The sequence below is a fragment of the Gambusia affinis genome, linkage group LG19, assembly GCF_019740435.1.
Source record: "Gambusia affinis linkage group LG19, SWU_Gaff_1.0, whole genome shotgun sequence".
Classification (NCBI taxonomy): Eukaryota; Metazoa; Chordata; class Actinopteri; order Cyprinodontiformes; family Poeciliidae; genus Gambusia; species Gambusia affinis.
The window spans coordinates 21524193-21545574 of record NC_057886.1 but is presented as its reverse complement, the minus strand read 5'-3'; the positions used below and the strand labels follow the sequence as shown (position 1 = coordinate 21545574).

Sequence of the window (21382 nt, the reverse complement as noted above, 5' to 3'; positions counted from 1 at the left end):
CAGGAGTGACAGCGGTTACTGACGGGCGGCAGCTGGACTGACACTGGGAAGGGAGGTGCTTGCAAGGTCACCAAAGGTCAGTGGGTCAAAGGAATGCCAATAGGAATGTGACAGCTTGGGGTGCAAATACTTTAACCTTCCAAGCAATAAAGATGGAACGAAATCACCTGGGAGAAGTGACAGAAGAGACCAAAAAGTGAGTTTGCAAAGACAGATTGAACCTTCTGATTAAACATTGTGGAGTTGGAAAAAATCTAAGACCCAAAAGTCAAAAGTAGAGAACAAAAAACAGCTTTAATTCACATATAGGTGGAGAGCAACAAACAGTACAACTGTCAGAGAAGCTCTGACTGCAGAAAGTCAGATTTTATACACATTTTTTCACACATGACAGGTGGAGCAAAACAATTCTTGGAAGCTAAAAAGATCAACACCTCTTACAAAACAGTACGAGGTTTCAGTCAAACAGATAATCAGGCGGAACATCGTGGCGTTGTTCCAACCACAACTCAACCTATACACAGTGCAACAAAGGTTTGGTTTCCAATAACTGCTTTGATCATATTCTTATTTCGCACCCTGGGTTCAATAGTTTAAACTGCAGGGTGTGAATACTATTTGTCTTTGTCAGTTGCCAGGTGCCTGACAGACAGAAATGAGTTGCTGAGCTGTCAAAGAGGAACAAACAACAACTCAGGCTTTCTCCACAGCAGAGTGCGGTTAAGAGCATTATGTTCAACTAATTTCCACTCCCTGCAGAGAGATGCAGCTTCAGCAAAAAAAACAAAAACACTTCAGCTCATATAAGTAAAATATAAGATGGTATGAACCTTTAAATGATTTAAGAAACTATTATTAAAGTAAAAACACTGTGAATAATTATTTTATTCCACCACATGAACACATTAACAACTATATAAAGAAAACATTGTGGATCCTTTCCAATTAACATAGGATCAGAAGTATTAGGTTGTAGGTTGAAAAATATGGAGTAACGTTTTGTCAAAAACCTCAGAAATTCTGAGATTAATCTCAGAAATTTTCCAGAAACGATTGCAAATTTCTGAGTTGGAAAAGTCAAAAATTTGAGAGGAAAAACTCTAAAACTTTGAGATCAATCTTTTTTTATTTTATTTATGTTTTTTAGCTTAATCTCAGAAATTTTCTAGAAAACATAGCAAAATTTCTGAGTTTGAAAAGTCCAAAATTTGTGAGAAAAAACTAAAAACTGTTTAAAACAGCATGTATCTCAGTTTCAAGACATTCCAAATATTTGGTTAAATTTGTGGAAATTGTGTAACCATATAACCGTAAACATGTGCAATTACTATTATTTCCATAAATAATGCCAGGAAATAAGCAAAAATTATTATTAAATAATAAATAAAACACTTCCAAGCTAATTTTTTTTCAAACTGTTATAATAGAGAAGTCTGAAGTGAATACTTACAGTAGATAAATATATTATGCAAGAACAATTCAACGTACTTCTGCATGATGGATTATGCAGATTGTAAATCAAGACTTTTCCACTAAAATATTTGTTTGTTTGTTTGTTTGTTTGTTTTCTTTGATCATATTACGTTCCTAAAATAATGGCTTCAGTTATATTTAAAAAAAATAAATAAAAAAAATCCCCATCTCTTTCTTTCCAAGAGATGGTTTAGGTACAAAAAACATTTTGGCCAAAAATACTTTGGCCATCATTTTAGGAAGGTGACAACCTTAAAAAAGAGCAAAAAGTAACATATCGTTTGTTTTATTATGCGTTATCTTTATGAAATCACAATTGTGTAGCTTAAACTTTACTTGTTGGTCAATTAGCTGAGAAAAAAAGACACATTTAAATAAAAATAAAGAAAAACGCAAGTTTTCAATCGCGTTTCCGGTGTACACCGGAAGTAAATACAGATGACTCGAGGTGCTTCCTTGTTGCTGACAAAAGTGGATTATTCTTCCCCAGATTTATTTTATCTGTTATTTCACTGAATATCAAAGGGAAAAATGCCTCGTAGAAACGAGATTCCAGAAGGCATCCGGTCGAAAGTTGTAGATCTGCACAACGCCGGGATGGGATACAAACTGATTTCAAAGAGTCTGGAGCTGCATCACTCCACAGTTAGGAAAATTATCCATAAATGGATACGATTTAACACCGTGGCGACCCTGCCGCGGAGTGGGAGACCCAAGAAGAAGCTTCCGAGCAGGAGACGGACAGCTCAGCCGGAGGAGGTGAGCCGGGTTAACGGGAAGCTGCAGCTCTTTACCCGGCAAAGGGAATCAGTGGAGCGGGTTGAAGATGCTGAGGAGCTGGAAGGGCTCCAGGTTTCTGGGATGACAGTGGGGTCTTTAACACCACTGGTTTGGCGTGATTAATTTTATTTATGAGTGTGTTTGTTTATTTTTTTCAGGAAGAACATTTTGAGTTTTACGGCATTAAAAGGCGAAACTGACAAATTGCAACGTCTCATTCTAATTTCTTCATGTTTTCCATCCATCCATCCATCCATCCATCCATCCATCCATCCATCCATCCATCCATCCACCCATCCATCCATCCATCTTGTTCATTCCGCCTTCCATCCAGCCATCATCTCCCTCCATCTACCCATCCTCCTCTATCATCCATTCATTTTTATCCATCTATTCATCCTCTTCTATCATCCATCCATCCTATGATTTTGTTGCATTTCTGTCATTTTATGATTAATGACCATAAATGAATCATTGACCCTTGTAGCTCAGAACCTTCTTCAGCATCACAGCATATCCTCTACTCTAGCATCACTGGAAAACAGACACTTGAATCCTTCTGCTTCATGCAGAGACTGATGGCCAAACCAGCTGGTTCAAAGCTGATGATCCAACTTGTTTCTTAATTTGAACAGGATTTATATTGTTCTTTTGTTTCTTAGGCTGATCCTGCTGGGCCTGCCGGTGATAAAGGAGGGGATAAGGCAGAAGTAAAACATTTATATATCATTAACATTTATCTTCACTCTTTTAAAAATCAGCTTCATATTTTATTTTTGGATGTTTGTTGTAAATTGAATCTAAATATAACATACTTTCCTCCATTTCTAGGTTGATCTGCATTCAGCTGGACCAGCACATCTTATTAAAGAAGACCCAGATAAGAAAATGGTCAAATAAATATAGAAATAAATTAAATTAAATAATAACAGTAATGATAAATGTACTCAGTGTGGGTTGAGACTGTTAAAATAAAAGACGACCATTCTGTTTGTCTTTTAAATCCTAGCGAGAGATGAACAGTGAGTGTGAAGATGCTGACAGTGCGGACTATTCATCTGATTCTGATGAAGAAGACCCCATGGTGCTAAATGTTTTAATAAACCTAAGACATATGCTACTGGTAGAAACTGTAAAATATTCAGATTATGTTTTTCTCTGACTTTCAGCTCAGCGTCCTGTTTCCCACAGTACCAAACGACACTAGAGAAGATCCAGACCACAAAACGGTAAAATAGATTCATGCTGATTTTTGACTTCAGTGATCTTCCTCCAGTCTTTGGTCCTTCTTTTTCTCACAATCTTTGAAGTCTTTGGGCCTCTCCTAGATAAATTTATTTTCTTTTGTTGAAAAACATGAATTGGCGTGTTTTCATTAAGCAAATTAATTTTCGTGATTCCAGTTTCTGCAGAATATGACCAATAGAATCCCAGCTTGAGATGCTTCTGCAAAAAAAGATTAATTTATTTGAAGATTTTGTTGACCAGGCTTGACCATAATTGTAAAGGACGGCATATTCAGAGTTTTTTCTCCGAAGGGAATAACGTGTTTTATTGAACTGTATTTGCTTAGTTAATCCTTTTAAGCCTCTTTCTTTTCTGTTTTTCAGCGTAAACATTCAGCTTCATGTGACGACACACCAGAAGACGATCCCATGGTTTGTTTCTCCTATATCCATTTTTATTTGCTATCGTCCCGTTTACCTTCTAATTTTCTCTCCATAACATTTCAGGAGCAGATTTTTGACCCAAACTTTGACAATGAGAAGAAGATTTACGCCGGTTCTTCGGTCAGTGTGAGAGCGCTCCTCCTCCTCCTGCTGGCCTTCATCCTGAAGCACGACTTGTCGAAAGCAGCCACCAAAGACCTCCTGGCCCTCCTCAACCTCATGGTGCCTGGATGCATTCCCAGCTCTCTGCACTTCATAAAGAAACATTTGACTGACATTGACAAGAAGACGGAGATCCACTTATACTGTCCCAGGTGTGAAAACTACCTCGGCGTAGAGCCTGGGACCGAGTGCGGAGTGTGTCAGCAGCGCTTGAGCAAAAAAAGTCTGCTTGAAAAGGCAAACTACTTCCTGGTGTTGCCTCTAGAAAACCAACTGAGGAAGGTCCTCAAACGCCTTCACTCAAAGCTGGGGAAGCATTTTACAAAGGAGGATTACGTTTCTGACGTCAACACCGGTGGTGAATATAAGCACGAAGAGCAGGAGGGCAGTATCACACTTACCTTCACATGTGACAGCTCTCCTCTTCTCAACTCATCCAAGTTTTCAGTCTGGCTCATCCTGTGCACGATCAATGAACTTCCGTACGTGGAGCGGTGTAAAAACGTTCTGCTGCACACGTTGTGGTTCGGCAAAGGAAAGCCGCTGCTTCAGTGTTTCTTTACGCCGTTCATTAACGAGCTTCATAAACTCTCTCACGAGGGCTTCACTTGGGAAGACGAGAGCGGACTAGAGCTTAACACCAGCGTGATGGCGAAAATCTGCGTCTGCGATTCAGTGGTGAGGTCAGCGGTGCAGAACTTTCAGCCGTTCAGTTCGGAGTTTGGTTGCGGGTTCTGCTACCACAAAGGAGAGCTGGTTCAGAAGGGTCGGGGTCACACCAGAGTCTATCCGGTTCAGGTTGACGGATGTGACCTGCGGCACATGGCTGAGACGGAGCAACTGGCCATCGTAGTGATTGAGAATGGATATCCACAAGGTCAAATGGGTGTCAAAGGTCACAGTCCGCTGCTTCTGCTGCCTTCGTTTGATGTTGTCAAAGGTTTTATCCCAGATTACATGCACTGTGTTTGTCTTGGGGTTGTTCCTGAGTTTGTCAATCTTTGGTTGGATCCTCTTTATGGCAGAAAGCCCTTCCACCTTTCACCTCAGAGTTTGAAGAACCTGGACAAAGCTTTGTCTGCCATCCAACCTCCTGATGAGATCAGACAAAGACCTCGGCGTCTCAGTGAGAGGATGCATTGGGAGGCATCCGAGTGGCGAGCGTTTGCTCTTCTCTACTCTCCTGTAATACTGAGGAAGGTTTTACCAAACCTGTACTACAAACACTGGATGCTTCTCATTTCATCACTTCACATCCTGCTCTCCCAGTTTTCCTCCCAGGAGGAGATCAGCTGTGCAGAGCTGTGCCTGGTTCAGTTCGTCTCCCAGGTACCGTCTCTGTACGGACTTGAGCATTGCTCATTTAACTGCCACTTGCTGATGCATCTCACTGACTGTGTCCGTAACTGGGGACTACTGTGGGCCAACTCCGCCTTCATCTTTCAGGGTGTCCACAGGCGACTCCTGCAGATGTACTCCAGGGCTCAGTCTGCGCCATCCAACATCTTCAAACAGATAGTTTCCTATGATGAGATTATTATAAAAGGAAGCGATGTTCTGAAGAATGCTAGTACAGAAATCACAGACCTGTTTTCTTCCATGACAAGCTGTGGTATCCTTACCAAATCATCCAACTGCATCAGTGAAGATGTGTTTACTTTGGGATGCGGATCTCGGAGATCTCTAACTGTGAGAGAACTTGCTGCATTGCAGAGCAAAGATACACGGCCCGTTACTGAATACGCACGTTTTGTCTACAGAGACATGCTGGTCACCTCTTTGGACTACAGCATCTCTTCCAAAAGGAACAACTCAATCATAGAAACGACCAACGGCTTTGTTCTTGTAGAGTCCGTGGTGGTCGTGGAGAAGCATTGCAGCTGTGAGAGATCGTCTGACTGCTCCTGTAGAGAACTGGTTGCTTTCTGCAGAAAACTGCTTCCCTCAAACTCCCAACCAACAATCCAGAACGAGCAGATCAACAGAAACATTGCAGAGTTCCTCATAAGACTGAGGATCTCGGATGAATTCTGCACAATGACGAGGCGGGACATTGTCGCGAAATGTTTTCTGATGGAGCAGACGGGTCGGCTATATGTCATCAGAATGCCAGTGCTTGAGACACAATAGTTACATGTTGAAATATCATTGAGCACATTTTGTAATATGTGTTTGGGGGTTTTTGCATGACATAAACATGTTGTGTCTTAAATGGAGCAGTAGGTACTTATTGAAGCACACTTATTTTACACCAGGATCTTAATTTTGATCCTGCAGTTATTTTTACATAGGTTTGTAAAAAAAAATTTTATCACACGCAAAATATGATAAAACAAAAACATTTTTTATTCTGGTTTGACTATGTTCTCATTTCTGTTGTTTACAATCAGAAGACATTCCTGTACCACATGAGTGTTTTTGCTTTTTGTGCCTGGAGTTTTGTATTTGACATCCACATTTTTGTTATGTACATAAAACACTTTGTCATTGTACTATTTAAGTGTTGCAAGACATTCTCATATATTCACAGTACTTTGAATATTTATGACAAGCATGTAAACATGGACTAAAATATCTGCATACATGAATATGAGCCTGCTATAATTGTGTTTTTGTCTTGTACACCCAGTTGTTTCCAAGTTGTAATCAGGTAGCTGCTGATTCAAGGTAAAATTAATTAATTTGGACATAGTTTTCTTTTACGTTTCGCAATGGACCTGTACAATTCGCAACAGAACAGCCTCATAAAACCAGACAGTTGGTTCCAGTGACTTAATCATAACCAGATTTACAAATATGTCTGATTTACAAATATAGACCCCCTGCATTTTATTGTTTACATAAGGACATTTTGCACATGCGGACAAAGCTGGAGGGCAAAAAGAGCATGTCATGCATAGCCGCGCTGCCGCCGTAAAATAATTCAGTCTGTTGCAGTAGTTTGGTTTTAGGCTTGATGTTTATTTTGTGATTAGTAATAAGTTAGGGTGACCAGACCACCCCGATTTCCGGGGACAGTCTCCGTTTTAGATGGCCCGTCCCCGGAAAAGTCCCCGATTTTAGCGTTTTATAAATGAGAGAAAAAAAAGAAGCTTCCTATAGATTGTTATTACAATAGCCGGAGACTCCAGGCTCACTGGTTGGTTCAATGTTCTTAGATTTAAAAGCATTATTTTTACTTCTCCAAACCTTCTACCTGTCATTTGTCCAAAGATATAGGCTTGTTCATGTCGCAGCTAAAACTACCAGAAAGTGACAATATTGACTTGGTCAGTACCTTTCAGTCCATGAAAAAAAAAAAAAATGGTTTCCCAGAGAACAGTGACACTGGTTTTCCCAGTTTCCAGTTAGGCCAGACTTGAGTCATGGTAACAAAAAGGTGATGTACTGTATTTTCAAATGTTCTAGAAACCATTTGTGAATGGATTTGGGAAAGGGGAGTGATCCTGCTGTATGTAAGCAACAGAAAACATGGTGCATGCACAACCTTTTGAAATGATATTAGAATCTGCAGCTGTTTAATAAAAGCTCCAAAAGATTTCCCAATCCTCCATCTTGTCCCCTGTTGGTGTCAGTGCCAGCAAAGTGACACAAAACCACAGCTATGCTTCATAAAAGATTCCCAACACTTCTTTGACTTACTCATACACATATGAGCAAATTTTAGCTTGTGTTTGTGCTTTTGGGTGTGCAGAGGTCTTATACTTGTCAAAGGAGTTTGACGGGCTGTGTCTTCAGGAATCTGGAGGCAGCCTGTGATAATTTCCTCTTTCTGCTACTTCTACTTCCAGTATACTTCTGACTGAATCTCTAGGAAGATTTAGGGTTTTCCAATATTTTCTATACTTTTCTTTGTACAAGATTCTTCCCTCAACTATTTGGACTATATAAGCAACATGCCATAAAAAGTTACGATTAACACATTCAATCTCAGTTAATGCATCCGATAAAGCTCTTGACAGGTTACCTAATGTGTGCCTGAGAACGTATTAGATTTGCAAATATCTTTTCCATTTACTTTGTGTGTGAATTAATGAAAGACTGAGATAATGGAGGAGTTGGCAGCTCTACAGCCAATGAAGGAGACCAGAAGAGGGAGTGGTTTGTTCTGTAGAGGTAAGCTGGTACCTCTACAGTTACATTTACTGGTAAACTGGTGGATTTACCTCTGGTAAAAGTACCTGAGGTACAAACTGGGAGGTGTTACATCAACTGTTTTTTGTACAAATTTGACCAGGGTAATGTTAGAGTTTTGAAATTAACCAAGAGCACAGAAATATTTAATGTCGCAGTGGTAGGAGTTTGTCCTGTAATCGTGGGTTTCTAGTTCAAGACCTAATCCATCTGCCTCCAATGTCGTGTCCTAAGTCAACTTTAAAGCATTTTTTGTGAATGTTCATTAAATACTGTTTCTGTAGTGTGAACCCTGTAAGCTAAGCTAAACTAAGCATCAATAGTTAGGAGGATATAAACATTGGATGGATGATTATTCTGTAAATTGTTTATTGAAAACACCTGAACCATCTTGAAATGTAAACTTCTGTGAAGCTGTTTTACCAGATGACTTTAATATACCCTGTGACCTTTATTAAAGAATATGGCAAAATTGGATTTAAAACAATATATTTACAGTTCTTCACTGAAAACATTGTAAACATCGTTAAAGTTACATTGGAGTTAATATAAAGTACACAAATGTTTCACAATACACTAACAATGCAACATAATTTTGATATTTAAGAAGGATACAACCATACAGCATTTTACTGGAGCGAGATCAAACCTGGGGAATCTGACATAGCTTAACACCGCCAGTTACAGCTTTTTTTTTTAACATTTAAAACCGCAAACAGAAGAACAAGATGATCCCAGGTCAAAACAACCACAACAAACTTCACACAGATTTCATTTTAACAGGAACATTAGTTATAAAAAGGGCAGTCATCAAATGTTCGTAAAAAAAAGATCACCAATGTACGTGAACAACGTAACGTGGCGTAAAAAGCAGCATCTGATTGATAAAGTACAATGGAAACAAAGGTTGAAGTACGTAAACATTAAAACACTGGAATATGGTATCATAATTTACAATCTTTTTACAAGTTCCTGAAGAAAAGGAAAACTGAAACATGCACCATACTTACATAGGTACATACATGTGGTACAGTAATCATTTAACACTTGTGAGAGAGAGACGTGTGCCTGTCTCTCTTTGAAAGCAGCAAGGTGATCAATAATCGACCTATTGATGAGACCATAGACATGAATATGTAGACGCCTCATAGAGCGGGTCGGCCCGTTGCTGCGATACGTCAACGCGTCCGCCATATTGAATGTGACCTGTGACAGAAAGTTAATACAAGTAAATGGACTGAACTTTAGAAAGTGCTGTTCTACAAAGTATTTTAAGTTAATACCTGTCATTGACACATTTTCTCACACACACTAATATATTTAGAAATCGTTGAATCGGCAGTTTTGAGGCAGTTGACCAAAATCCCGGACGATTTTGAAATTCCCCCCGGACATTTTTTTAGGTCTGAAAAGTAGGACATGTCCGGGAAAAAGAGGACGTCTGGTCACCCTATTTAGAAGTGAGTTTCTGGCTGCAAAGTCAAGTAATTCTGCTCTTTCATCCTTACCTGTGAAAGGTAATGCCAATGAATCCAGTTTGTATTGTAAAACGGTTGAAACAAGTCCACTCAGCACAGGACTCAGGGAGCTCCGATCGCTCGACTGCCACATACAAGATGGCGGTGACGTAACGTAGGACTCAGGCTCAATGAGGCGTCTAAGTATTCATGTCTATGGATGAGACACTCTTAGCCTGATGCAATACAAAGGACCATCTTTATTCTTGAGAAATCTCTCAACTTCAGCTGCCATCATGAGAAGTTAGTGAGAATGTTGAATTCTCTGTAGAACCGGATCCAAACCAGCACCTTTTGAATTCATGTCCTAAGCACTTCTGTCCAACAAGACTGCTAGTGGTCAAACAAGAAGAAGCTTCTTTGGCATTAACCAGAATTGTGGTATAGATCTTGTCAAATAGCCTGTTTTTTCCTCCTGCTGCTGTTGTGATGAGTACCTGAGGGCAGACAACACAAAAACACCGTTACGTCATGCATTTGTTTTAGAATGGCAGTACTGACAAAAGTACTGACAAACTGAACGTGATCTCACCTTAATGACCCCAGATGGCTTGAGAAGCTCTGGAGGGTGTGTTTAATCAAGACTTTATCAGTGTCTTTCTATACCTCCCGGCACAGCATATCGATGGGACCTGGGATTTTATGAAACAGCCGGAGAAAACACTGGAAGGCATCATCCTCACAAAGCCATACGTGTCATTTTAGTTCTCTTTAAGTCCATCCAATGAGCAAACTCCCTTTTTGCAAGGATTTCATTAGAAATGTTGGTACGTTTGAGTGATCCAGTGAAAACAATGTCCATTCCTCAGGTAAGAAATCTCTCACTATTGGTATGCTAGAAGTGGTTTGCAGCATAATCAGCTTAGAAGTTGTTCATGCTTGTTCTCACTCCACACCATTGGGTGTTCAGTCGTTCAATTCATACTCTGCCTTCTATTTATCAGAGGTTGGGTCACTGAGGTTCTGGCACCTCTCTCAAACCCATTCTGCAGTATCCCAAGGGGTTCACAGGTCAAAAGGGACATACAGACCCTCCACCAAATTCTGGTTCTGCTCTGCAGCTTCCTCCCAATAGGACATGTCCAGACAACCTCCAAATGGAGGCAATTCAGATGTACTCCAATCAAAACAGGAGCAAGGCTCTTCTCCAAATTCAATCATGATACATATTCTGAATCTCTGCAACAGACTCAAGTAGTACCAGTGTGTGTATGTCTATCTCTTGCTCCATCCTATCATTACTTGTGAACAAGACATCAACATGGTTAAACTTCTCTCCTTGTGGTACACTCTGCCCCAACGCGGTGGGAGTGCTCGATCTTCTTCCAGTTGAGAACTATGCCCTCAGACTTAGTTCAGCTTACTGTCTTTCTGACGGCTTTACACTTGACACCAAACTGGAGATCAAACTCTTTGACTTCAAGATGAACGTCAATATTTCTCAGCACATACAAGATGTGCTTGGATGGCTACAAACCAACTTTCTGACATCCGGTAGCATTTGCTCTTAGCAGCTTGTGCTGAACATCTTTTGTTACTCCTTCAAAACACTCATCAAAGACCTTACCCAAGGATACCGCTAAGTCAACAAAGTCTGCAGGGTTGTTTGAATCAATGAGTTGCACAAAGGTTTTTGTAGATCTCACTCTTGCGATGCAACTGGGTGGCAACTATCACCGGATGAGACACTATAGACTTCAGCAAACTGTCTATAAAGGTACTGGACGACTTAAGTTCCTTGACCTTTTCAGATGGGTGTTGCATATCGTTACTTGATCAAGGTGAGCTGCATAAGGTTCCAGGTAGATTTTCCACACAGTCTCTCAGTAAGAAACCTTGGTTATATACCTTTGGTGGAAACTGATTTGATGTTAAAATTTTATCTTTGGTCCAGATTCTTTTGATATTTTTTTCTTCACAACTGAAGGGATTGAATGGAAAACATATCAGTGACAGAACTGATTACACTTACTAGATCTGTCTTATGCGTATGCTGAAGGCACAGAATCCATAAAATTCAATTCAATTTCTAAGAAGTTTTCCATGAAAAGTCAATAGAAGTCTGGAGACCAGGACAGCACTCCGGAAATTGGTGCCTTCTGCTGAATTGACAATGGAACAGAGGCAGATAAAACTTCTTAGAAAGGTAAAAGCCATGTACTGAAATGTACTTCTTTCTGGTAGAGCATCTTGAACTCACCATGTGAACAAGCCAACACTGCTAAAAATGCAGGATGGTTCAATTTACTAAATACTTAATCATCTCACAGAAAATAAGCTTATCACACAACTCCTGTGTGAATGTGGAAACACAACAAACTACATGACAAGGGAAAGGAACACTTACAACATTGGCATTCTCATGACATATAGCCGACCCTTCTGCTCCATCACAAAACATTTCGCGACAATGTCCTGACATGTCACTGCGCACAGTTCATCTGAACTCCTCACTCTTATGAGGAACTCTGCAATGTTTCTGTTGATCTGCTCATTCTGGATTGTTGGTTGGGAGTTGGAGGGAAGCAGTTTTCTGCAGAAAGCAACCAGTTCTCTACAGGAGCAGTCAGACGATCTCTCACAGCTGCAATGCTTCTCCACGACCACCACGGACTCTACAAGAACAAAACCGTTGGTCGTTTCTATGATTGAGTTGTTCCTTTTGGAAGAGATGCTGTAGTCCAAAGAGGTGACCAGCATGTCTTTGTAGACAAAACGTGCGTATTCAGTAACGGGCCGTGTATCCTTGCTCTGCAATGCAGCAAGTTCTCTCACAGTTAGAGATCTCTGAGATCCACATCCCAAAGTAAACACATCTTCACTGATGCAGTTGGATGATTTGGTAAGGATACCACAGCTTGTCATGGAAGAAAACAGGTCTGTGATTTCTGTACTAGCATTCTTCAGAACATCGCTTCCTTTTATAATAATCTCATCATAGGAAACTATCTGTTTGAAGATGTTGGATGGCGCAGACTGAGCCCTGGAGTACATCTGCAGGAGTCGCCTGTGGACACCCTGAAAGATGAAGGCGGAGTTGGCCCACAGTAGTCCCCAGTTACGGACACAGTCAGTGAGATGCATCAGCAAGTGGCAGTTAAATGAGCAATGCTCAAGTCCGTACAGAGACGGTACCTGGGAGACGAACTGAACCAGGCACAGCTCTGCACAGCTGATCTCCTCCTGGGAGGCAAACTGGGAGAGCAGGATGTGAAGTGATGAAATGAGAAGCATCCAGTGTTTGTAGTACAGGTTTGGTAAAACCTTCCTCAGTATTACAGGAGAGTAGAGAAGAGCAAACGCTCGCCACTCGGATGCCTCCCAATGCATCCTCTCACTGAGACGCCGAGGTCTTTGTCTGATCTCATCAGGAGGTTGGATGGCAGACAAAGCTTTGTCCAGGTTCTTCAAACTCTGAGGTGAAAGGTGGAAGGGCTTTCTGCCATAAAGAGGATCCAACCAAAGATTGACAAACTCAGGAACAACCCCAAGACAAACACAGTGCATGTAATCTGGGATAAAACCTTTGACAACATCAAACGAAGGCAGCAGAAGCAGCGGACTGTGACCTTTGACACCCATTTGACCTTGTGGATATCCGTTCTCAATCACTACGATGGCCAGTTGCTCCGTCTCAGCCATGTGCCGCAGGTCACATCCGTCAACCTGAACCGGATAGACTCTGGTGTGACCCCGACCCTTCTGAACCAGCTCTCCTTTGTGGTAGCAGAACCCGCAACCAAACTCCGAACTGAACGGCTGAAAGTTCTGCACCGCTGACCTCACCACTGAATCGCAGACGCAGATTTTCGCCATCACGCTGGTGTTAAGCTCTAGTCCGCTCTCGTCTTCCCAAGTGAAGCCCTCGTGAGAGAGTTTATGAAGCTCGTTAATGAACGGCGTAAAGAAACACTGAAGCAGCGGCTTTCCTTTGCCGAACCACAACGTGTGCAGCAGAACGTTTTTACACCGCTCCACGTACGGAAGTTCATTGATCGTGCACAGGATGAGCCAGACTGAAAACTTGGATGAGTTGAGAAGAGGAGAGCTGTCACATGTGAAGGTAAGTGTGATACTGCCCTCCTGCTCTTCGTGCTTATATTCACCACCGGTGTTGACGTCAAGCGTAATCCTCCTTTGTAAAATGCTTCCCCAGCTTTGAGTGAAGGCGTTTGAGGACCTTCCTCAGTTGGTTTTCTAGAGGCAACACCAGGAAGTAGTTTGCCTTTTCAAGCAGACTTTTTTTGCTCAAGCGCTGCTGACACACTCCGCACTCGGTCCCAGGCTCTACGCCGAGGTAGTTTTCACACCTGGGACAGTATAAGTGGATCTCCGTCTTCTTGTCAATGTCAGTCAAATGTTTCTTTATGAAGTGCAGAGAGCTGGGAATGCATCCAGGCACCATGAGATTGAGGAGGGCCAGGAGGTCTTTGGTGGCTGCTTTCGACAAGTCGTGCTTCAGGATGAAGGCCAGCAGGAGGAGGAGGAGCGCTCTCACACTGACCGAAGAACCGGCGTAAATCTTCTTCTCATTGTCAAAGTTTGGGTCAAAAATCTGCTCCTGAAATGTTATGGAGAGAAAATTAGAAGGTAAACGGGACGATAGCAAATAAAAATGGATATAGGAGAAACAAACCATGGGATCGTCTTCTGGTGTGTCGTCACATGAAGCTGAATGTTTACGCTGAAAAACAGAAAAGATAGAAACATAAACAGGCAGTAGTTCTAATTGGCACGAGAAATCATTATATAAAGACCTAATAAAACACTGACAAGATCCTATGATTATTTAAATCTTATGTCAAAAGAGCAACAGTTTCTACATTAAAGACAATTTTTGTCAATCTGGGAATAATTACTAAACCTTTTCCAAACAATCCTCTGTTTGACAGAAACCTTCCTGAAAAATCTTGAAAATAAGTAAGGAGATTCTATAACAACCTTTCCAACGTTTCCTCAACATCTGTGTTGGACCTTTTAGTTGATATCGGATACATGTGTTTCCATGTCTGCCATTTGGAAAGCCGAACCAACAAGTTGTAATTCACCATAGCAAAGAATGACCAAAAGTGTAAGTTTGGTCAGTATTCAGGCAGATGTCACTACAACTTCTCTTTCTCTGAGTCACCAACATATTTTATGATTGTGTAGGTCTCACATTTCTCCACATAATCAGTCAATTTTAGACTTTAAAGGATTTAACTGCCGTATAATAATGCAGCTTATATGGTTGGAAAAGGGTTAAATACTTTCCTTCATTTAGCTCAGACATAAAGAAAAGAAACAAAACTTCCAGATAATAAAATAAACCATTTTCTTACCTGATGAAACTAGCAGTTGCATGGCTGTCTATTCTCTCCCTGCACAAGCTACATGTCCTTGCTGTGACCTCACCTTTTGTTGTTCATTCCCTCAAATACAAAATTCCCCTTGTTTTTTGTTTTTTTTAATTCTTGGGCAAAAAGTGAATCAAACTGACGAAAAATGACGAGTCTCATCCTCCCTAACTGTGATTCCTCCCTCGTAGTTCACAAACGTTTTCTGCATTGATGGCCTTTGTAACAAACATACTCACTCCATCATTCAGCTGATGATCTGGGTTTGTTGCAGCCGCAGGATAAAAGAACAATCCGAGTCAAATCTGAGACAATCTGTTTGACAGCTGACGTCCAAACTGGGTTATCAACAAAACAATGGTCTCAAAATCTACAGCAGAATGAATTAAGTGGTCCAGTCAAAGTCCAGACCTCGATCAGGCTACAGATAAAATCGGACAGAAAACACCTACCTCATCTAATTGTTGCTAAAAGTCACTCAACAACAACCTCATGTAGAATCTGTGGTCTGTTTTTGTTTTGAAGATAATTTTTGTTCCCCAATATGAACTGAAACACGGTGCAAATTTGTAAGTATTTTTGGTCTAGTTTTTGGTGCCAATATCTAATTACACTTGAAATAATACAAAACTAACTTACAAGTAACTTTTCAGCAAGATATGGAAGCTTTTTTATGTCAATAATTCCTTTAGATTGATAAAGAAATACTAGTTCCATTGGCAGATTATTAAACTTATCACAAACCATTTTTCCCATCACTTTAATAATCTGCCAATGGAAATAGAACTTTTTAATCAATTTCAAGGAATTATTTACTTAACTCCAGCATGTTGCTGAGATGTTATTTGTCAGTCAGTTTTGTCTTATTTTGAATGTAGTAAGATATTTACACTAACTAAACTAGACCAGAAATTGGTAATATTTTGTGTTTTTCTTTTTTTACTTTCTTTCGCCCCCCCATGTCCGTACCTTTTCATGTTGTGGATGTTCTTCTGTCCCTTCTCTTGCTCTTCCAGAAAGATAACTGGCCTAAATGTCAGAAAGAAGAAACCTTACGATGAGCTCAATGCGGTCGTCTCTGTAAATCTGTAATAAATAAAAACTTCATACCAGCGGATCTTCTTCGTCTGTATCCGACGGTTCTGCGTCGCCGTCTTCTTCAACAGTGCTTTCATCCTTCTGGGACTTAAAACAAACAAAATGTTGGATTTTTTTCTATATTTTCCTTTTAAAAAATTTCAAAAAGAAACTTTTAAAAATGTGAAACAACCAGAGACTCAACATTAAATCCAAATTTAGAGATTTGGAGTCAGAGGAGTTAGAATCTCGATTCCGAATTGAATCTGTACGACATTGTAATTATTATTATTATCATTATTACTAATATATTACTGATAATTGTTACCTCATCTGGATCTTCTGTGTCACAAGCTCGTCCAGGATGATCAACCTGAGAGACAGCAGAAGCTTGTGATTTAACATAATGAGAATAAACTTCCAGAAAACTGCAAAACTGCTGAAACACTGATTTCCTTTAAATCAAGGCTAAAACACCAAAAGTTTAGAGTTTATTCTTAACCATAATAAATTGAATGTTGAACAACTTATTTGATGTGCCTCAATGATTTTGATGTTGAAAATCAACTAAATCTAAATTGGTGACTGCACATTGTTTACAACTTTTTATTTTTGTGTTTTTATGATGTAAAGCACTTTGAACTGCCTCGTTGCATAAATGTGCTGGTAAATTAAACTTGATTTGCTAAAGTAGCTTTAAAAGACTGATTCCACTTACTTTTCCAAAATGAACTGACTTGTTTATTTGCTTTTTTTTTAATATATTTCTAATATTATATAGTAACCTTGAATGGAAAATCTGCAGAATGTGCCATTTTTTCTGATCATCAGAATAATTGTTAGATTAATTGTTGCACAATCACAAACAAACAAAAGCTAAAAGCTGCCAAGCATTTGTATTCAGACCCCGAGTCAGCGTTTTGTAGAACCACCTTTTATCTTCAACTTTGCACATGTAACGTCTAAAATTTTTGCCTTTTCTTCTTTGCAAAACAATTTGTAAAAAGCAAATTTCTATTTTTACCAGACTATTTATGTCTGGCCTTTGACTAGGCCATTTTAAACAAGAATGATTAGATCTCAACCCTTCTATTGTAGCTTTAGCTGTGTTTAACTTTGTTTTCCTGCTACTTTCGTCGAGTCAAACTGGATTTTTTTAACCCAATGTTTCTTTAATTACTTAGTTCTGATCAGCTTTTCTGTCCTAACTAAAACATCAAACTGGCGGCCATCATGTTTTATCGTGAGCAGTGTCTTTTTAGGGAGATTTGAGAAGATCAGATCACATTCTTCTCCATGTTAGCCGTCATTCCTATGCAGTGGGTGTTTTTCTCATCCACTGATGTGAGCAGCTGTTCTCTCTCCCACCTCCGGAGTTACCTCAGGCCTTCTGGTTGCTCCTCTAATGTCCTGGTTGATCTGCAGTCGGTTCGTCTTCTCAAGAGATCTGTGAGACGTTCAACTCCTCCTCATCTTTCTCCCTAACCTCTCTGAAGTGTTTGCTCTCTAAAAAAAAACACAGCTGCATTTCGCTGAGATTAAACTGCACACATGTGTGACTCCTACTGCAGCAAAAAGGGGCTGAATACAAATGCACGCCACACTTTTCAGATTTTTATTTCGTAAAAACCACGTCTCATTTTTCCGTTACGTCACAATGATGCACCAGTTTGTGTCCCGATGAAAACACACTGAAGCTCATGGTTCCAAACACAAAAAGAAATGCGGGAAAACAACGGCTTTGAATGTTTTGTGACTATTTACATAAATGTATTTTACCCTTTCATGGTCCTCTGCTTCCCCTGTTGATCTGGCAAACAGGAAACTGGACTAAAAGTCAGAGAGAAGAAATCCTATAAGAACCGAGAAGCAATGGGTTGAACGTCTGTAACAAATCCGTTTTGATTTAGTTTTCACACCATCGGATCTTCTTCGTCAGAGTCGGACCGTCCCGTGTTGTCGCCCTCTTCACAGCTGCTGTTCAAGTCTCTCTGGAGGTTGAGAGGAAAGCAGAGTAACTAATCTTCTTTTTTAAACTTTAGTAAGTTGCTTATAAACATATTTTACCATTTCTTTATCTCTGCTGTGGAGAGTTGGTCTGGATGACGCCAGCTCTTCCTTTGAAGGTTTGGAGTCTGTGGAGTTGGAGTCGGTGTTTCCAGCCGCAAACAGCACCTTGCTGAGGAGATCCGGCTGCATTTCAACATGACAACAAAATGAATTACTCTCAACTCTGCAGCAAATCAAATGTTTTCATGCGTATATTTTGACTTTACCTTATCAGGGTCGCCACCTTTTTCACTAGCAGGACCAGCAGGATCAGCCTGAGGAGCAAAAAGACCAAATCAAAAGTTGTTTCTGGTGTATTTTCTAATGGAAGGCTGATTTAACTGTAGTTTTATGATCTCACATTTTTTTTAAAAATGATAAAATTGTAAATTAAATCAGAACACATTTCTTTAGTGGAGAAAATAATCCCAAATATTAACAAAATGATGCAGAGAATATTTATTGGTGTGCTAACATAATCCACTTATTACAGAAGAAAATGAGGCCCGCTGAAAAAATTAATTCTTTCACAAAAAATTTCATAATTTTTTCTGAGAAAAAAAGTTTCACAAAAAGTCAAAATTTTGAAAGAAAGAAGTCAGAATTCAGACTTAAAAATTTTTTAAGAGAATTTTGAGGGTTTTTTTTCTAAGCTCAGTTTGAAACAAAAGGGAAAATGTGGAAATGCCTCTATAGTTAAGCAAAGCAGAAGATCTGTGATCCTGTGGGCCTTCAACTTGTTAAGAACTTGAAATATGGAGATTTTAAAATAAAAATGTGGTTGCTTCAGTCAAAAATACTAGAATTCAATCACTGGGTTACATTGTGTGATTAAATCAACGGAAAAATGGTTCGACAAACAAAATAAGCCAATCATTAATTCATTTCTGAAAGGTTTCTGCTTGCATTTTTTGCTGTCGATGGTGCTGTATAAATTATTTTGAGCTAAGATATCTGCCTGGTGCTTTAAAAATAACAAACGTTAACCTTCAAGGCAAGAAACCATAACAAGAAGTCAAAATCTCATATAAAAGAGCAGAATATTAAATAAGTCTGTTATTCCCCTTTGTTTTGCAGTCAAAGTGGGGAAAAAAACATCCAGTTTTCTGTGTGACTCCTTCTGCTCACCTCATCCAGCATTTCACAGTTTGTCCTCTCTTCATACTTTCTTTTCCGCGACAGCGTGGCTACAGTATTGAACCGTTTCCATTTGATCACAATGTTTCTAACTGTGGAATGAGGGATCTGTAAAGTCTTTGAAATTAATTTGTAGCCCTTCCCGGCGTTGTGCAGCGCAACTATTTCGGACCTGACACGGACCGGAATCTCGTTCCCGCGAGGCATGTCCCTTAAATTTAGTAAAAACTCAGCAATTATTTAAATTAACCATTTTTATTTTATTGTTTTTGTTAGCAAAAGGAAGCGCTATGGGGCCGTTGTTTGTTTGTTTTTTTCACTTCCGGCCTAGAACGGAAGTGCGAATTTACACCGTTTATTATGCCGGGGTTTTTTATTAATTTATTTGTTTGTACACGTAAAACCTTTCAGGTCAAGCTTATTTTCTACAATTAAACGAGAAGTTAAAATAAACATGTATATGTAAAAAATAAATAAATAAATAAATAATAAAAAGAAAAAACGCGTGGTGCGTTCAAGTTCCCTCTGATAGCGGAACTCCGAGCAGGAATGACATCACACCCAAGTCGGACGCTTTCCACAAACGAGCAGAAAAATTTGTTAATATACCGTTATAAGGCAAACCAAGATAAGCATCACAATTCCCACTTTTTCTCAAAAGTTTCATTTTAAGAGGAAAACTGACTTTTTCGGATTTAAATACTTTTTGTACATGGCCGTTTTCTGCAATTAAAGACATTATTCTAAGATTAAAGTCTGATACATATTTTTTCTTCCTAGTGGCCATAATCCTCTTCCGTAATTTATTCCTACGGTTTTTATGAATAGCAGTCCTATTCAACTTGAACATTTAAGAGGGCTTTCAGGCAAAATTTTAAATCTTGTAACCAAATTCTGGTTAAACATTAAATATGACAGCAATTTGAAATGCTAGAAATATAAAAGTAGGATTATTATTAGAAGACTCCAGATGGTTTATTTGAAGATTTCACTAAACAACAGAAAGACGGATGGATAGATAGTATTTAAAATACATTTTTTCTAGATGTTAGTAAATACTATTAAAGGAAAAAGTGAATGAATGGTTGCCAGGCAAACGTAGCTGGATGACAGATGTAGATGGATGATGAATGATCGGTCTTATTTACTGTCCTTCCTCCAAAATATCTCAAAATTAATCCATTTCCTAGTGAAGAAATATGAAAAATCCAACCTTTAGTCTGTGTTGAGCAAAATCACAAGCTAATTTTTGGCCTAAGGGCGTAAAATGTGTGGGAAAGCCCTGGCTAGAGAGAGATAAAAACCATCTGAGCGAGAGCCTCTTTAACCGCAGAGATTTCCTTTGTTTGGAGCAGCTAGAAAAAGCTCCACTTTCTCCTTAAATCCTCACCTCATCCAGCTTTTCTTTCCGTTTCCTTCTCGGATTCCCCTTCGAGGGTCTCCCACTCCGCGGCAGCGTGGCTACGGTGTTAAACCGTTTCCACTTAACGATAATGCTCCTCACCGTGGAAGGAGGAATCTCTAAAGTCTTTGAAATGAACTTGTAGCCCTTTCCAGCTTTGTGCAGATCAACAGCTGTCGACCTGATGCCTTCGGGGATTTCGCTTCCACGGGGCATTTTTTCCAGATAACTGGCGAAATCCACGATTATTTTTATCTGCAACTTCCACCTTTTTTTATTTACTTCTGCTAGCAACAAGGAAGCGCTGCGTTGGATCTGATGATTCCACTTCCTGTCTGCCCCGGAAGTAAGATTTAGATTTTTTTTTTCCTAACAGGTTTTTAAAAAGAAATTAATCGCTAAATATCCGTTTTTAATATTATAAAATGAAACGTAATAACTGGAATATTAAATATGAATACATTTTAGGAATACGCACGAAAAAGTATCTCAAATTAATTCTAAATTTCAAAGTGGAAACGTTTGTTGTTTCTTAAACTTGATTTGTAATCGCAAATAATGACAAAAGGAAGACAAAGGATGCATAAGGTTGAGATAAATAAAAATAAACCATTTTAAATTTAATTTTGAGTCAAATCAAGTATA

General features: G+C 39.5%; 2 protein-coding genes across 4 annotated transcripts; one reads left to right on the top strand and one right to left on the bottom strand.

Moving 5' to 3' along the window:
* Nucleotides 1-1863: 1863 nt before the first annotated feature.
* On the top strand, nt 1864-8561 carry LOC122822610. 2 transcript variants are annotated; one of them, XM_044101446.1, is made up of 7 exons: nt 1864-2232; nt 2916-2963; nt 3085-3144; nt 3263-3337; nt 3423-3482; nt 3864-3911; nt 3987-8561. In XM_044101446.1, exons 1-7 carry the CDS (start codon nt 2005-2007, stop codon nt 6213-6215), a joined length of 2748 nt encoding a protein of 915 aa, XP_043957381.1. In that variant the 5' UTR covers nt 1864-2004; the 3' UTR covers nt 6216-8561. The 2 variants fall into 2 exon arrangements, with proteins under 2 accessions (XP_043957381.1, XP_043957382.1); XM_044101447.1 differs by lacking the exon at nt 1864-2232 and having other exon boundaries at nt 2934-2963; nt 3263-3275.
* A 133-nt stretch (nt 8562-8694) lies between these two features.
* On the bottom strand, nt 8695-21061 carry LOC122822612. 2 transcript variants are annotated; one of them, XM_044101448.1, is made up of 11 exons: nt 20726-21061; nt 18426-18473; nt 18217-18342; nt 18069-18140; nt 17929-17979; nt 16478-16522; nt 16183-16257; nt 16042-16101; nt 14373-14420; nt 10269-14297; nt 8695-10173 (listed from the first exon to the last, which is right to left on the bottom strand). In XM_044101448.1, exons 1-10 carry the CDS (start codon nt 20951-20953, stop codon nt 13857-13859), a joined length of 1194 nt encoding a protein of 397 aa, XP_043957383.1. In that variant the 5' UTR covers nt 20954-21061; the 3' UTR covers nt 8695-10173; nt 10269-13856. The 2 variants fall into 2 exon arrangements, with proteins under 2 accessions (XP_043957383.1, XP_043957384.1); XM_044101449.1 differs by lacking the exon at nt 10269-14297 and having other exon boundaries at nt 8695-9425; nt 20726-21060.
* Between the last annotated feature and the right edge of the window lie 321 nt (nt 21062-21382).

Coding starts and splice junctions, on each gene's coding strand:
- LOC122822610 (XM_044101446.1), top strand. CDS start 2,005: ATGCCTCGTAGAAACGAGATTCCAGAAGGCATCCGGTCGAAAGTTGTA. Junction 2,964..3,084: donor AAGGAGGGGATAAGGCAGAA/GTAAAACATTTA, acceptor CTCCATTTCTAG/GTTGATCTGCATTCAGCTGG. Junction 3,483..3,863: donor AAGATCCAGACCACAAAACG/GTAAAATAGATT, acceptor TCTGTTTTTCAG/CGTAAACATTCAGCTTCATG.
- LOC122822612 (XM_044101448.1), bottom strand. CDS start 20,953: ATGCCCCGTGGAAGCGAAATCCCCGAAGGCATCAGGTCGACAGCTGTT. Junction 18,474..20,725: donor GGAAAGAAAAGCTGGATGAG/GTGAGGATTTAA, acceptor TTTGCTCCTCAG/GCTGATCCTGCTGGTCCTGC. Junction 17,980..18,068: donor CTGACGAAGAAGATCCGATG/GTGTGAAAACTA, acceptor TCTGACTTTTAG/TCCAGTTTCCTGTTTGCCAG.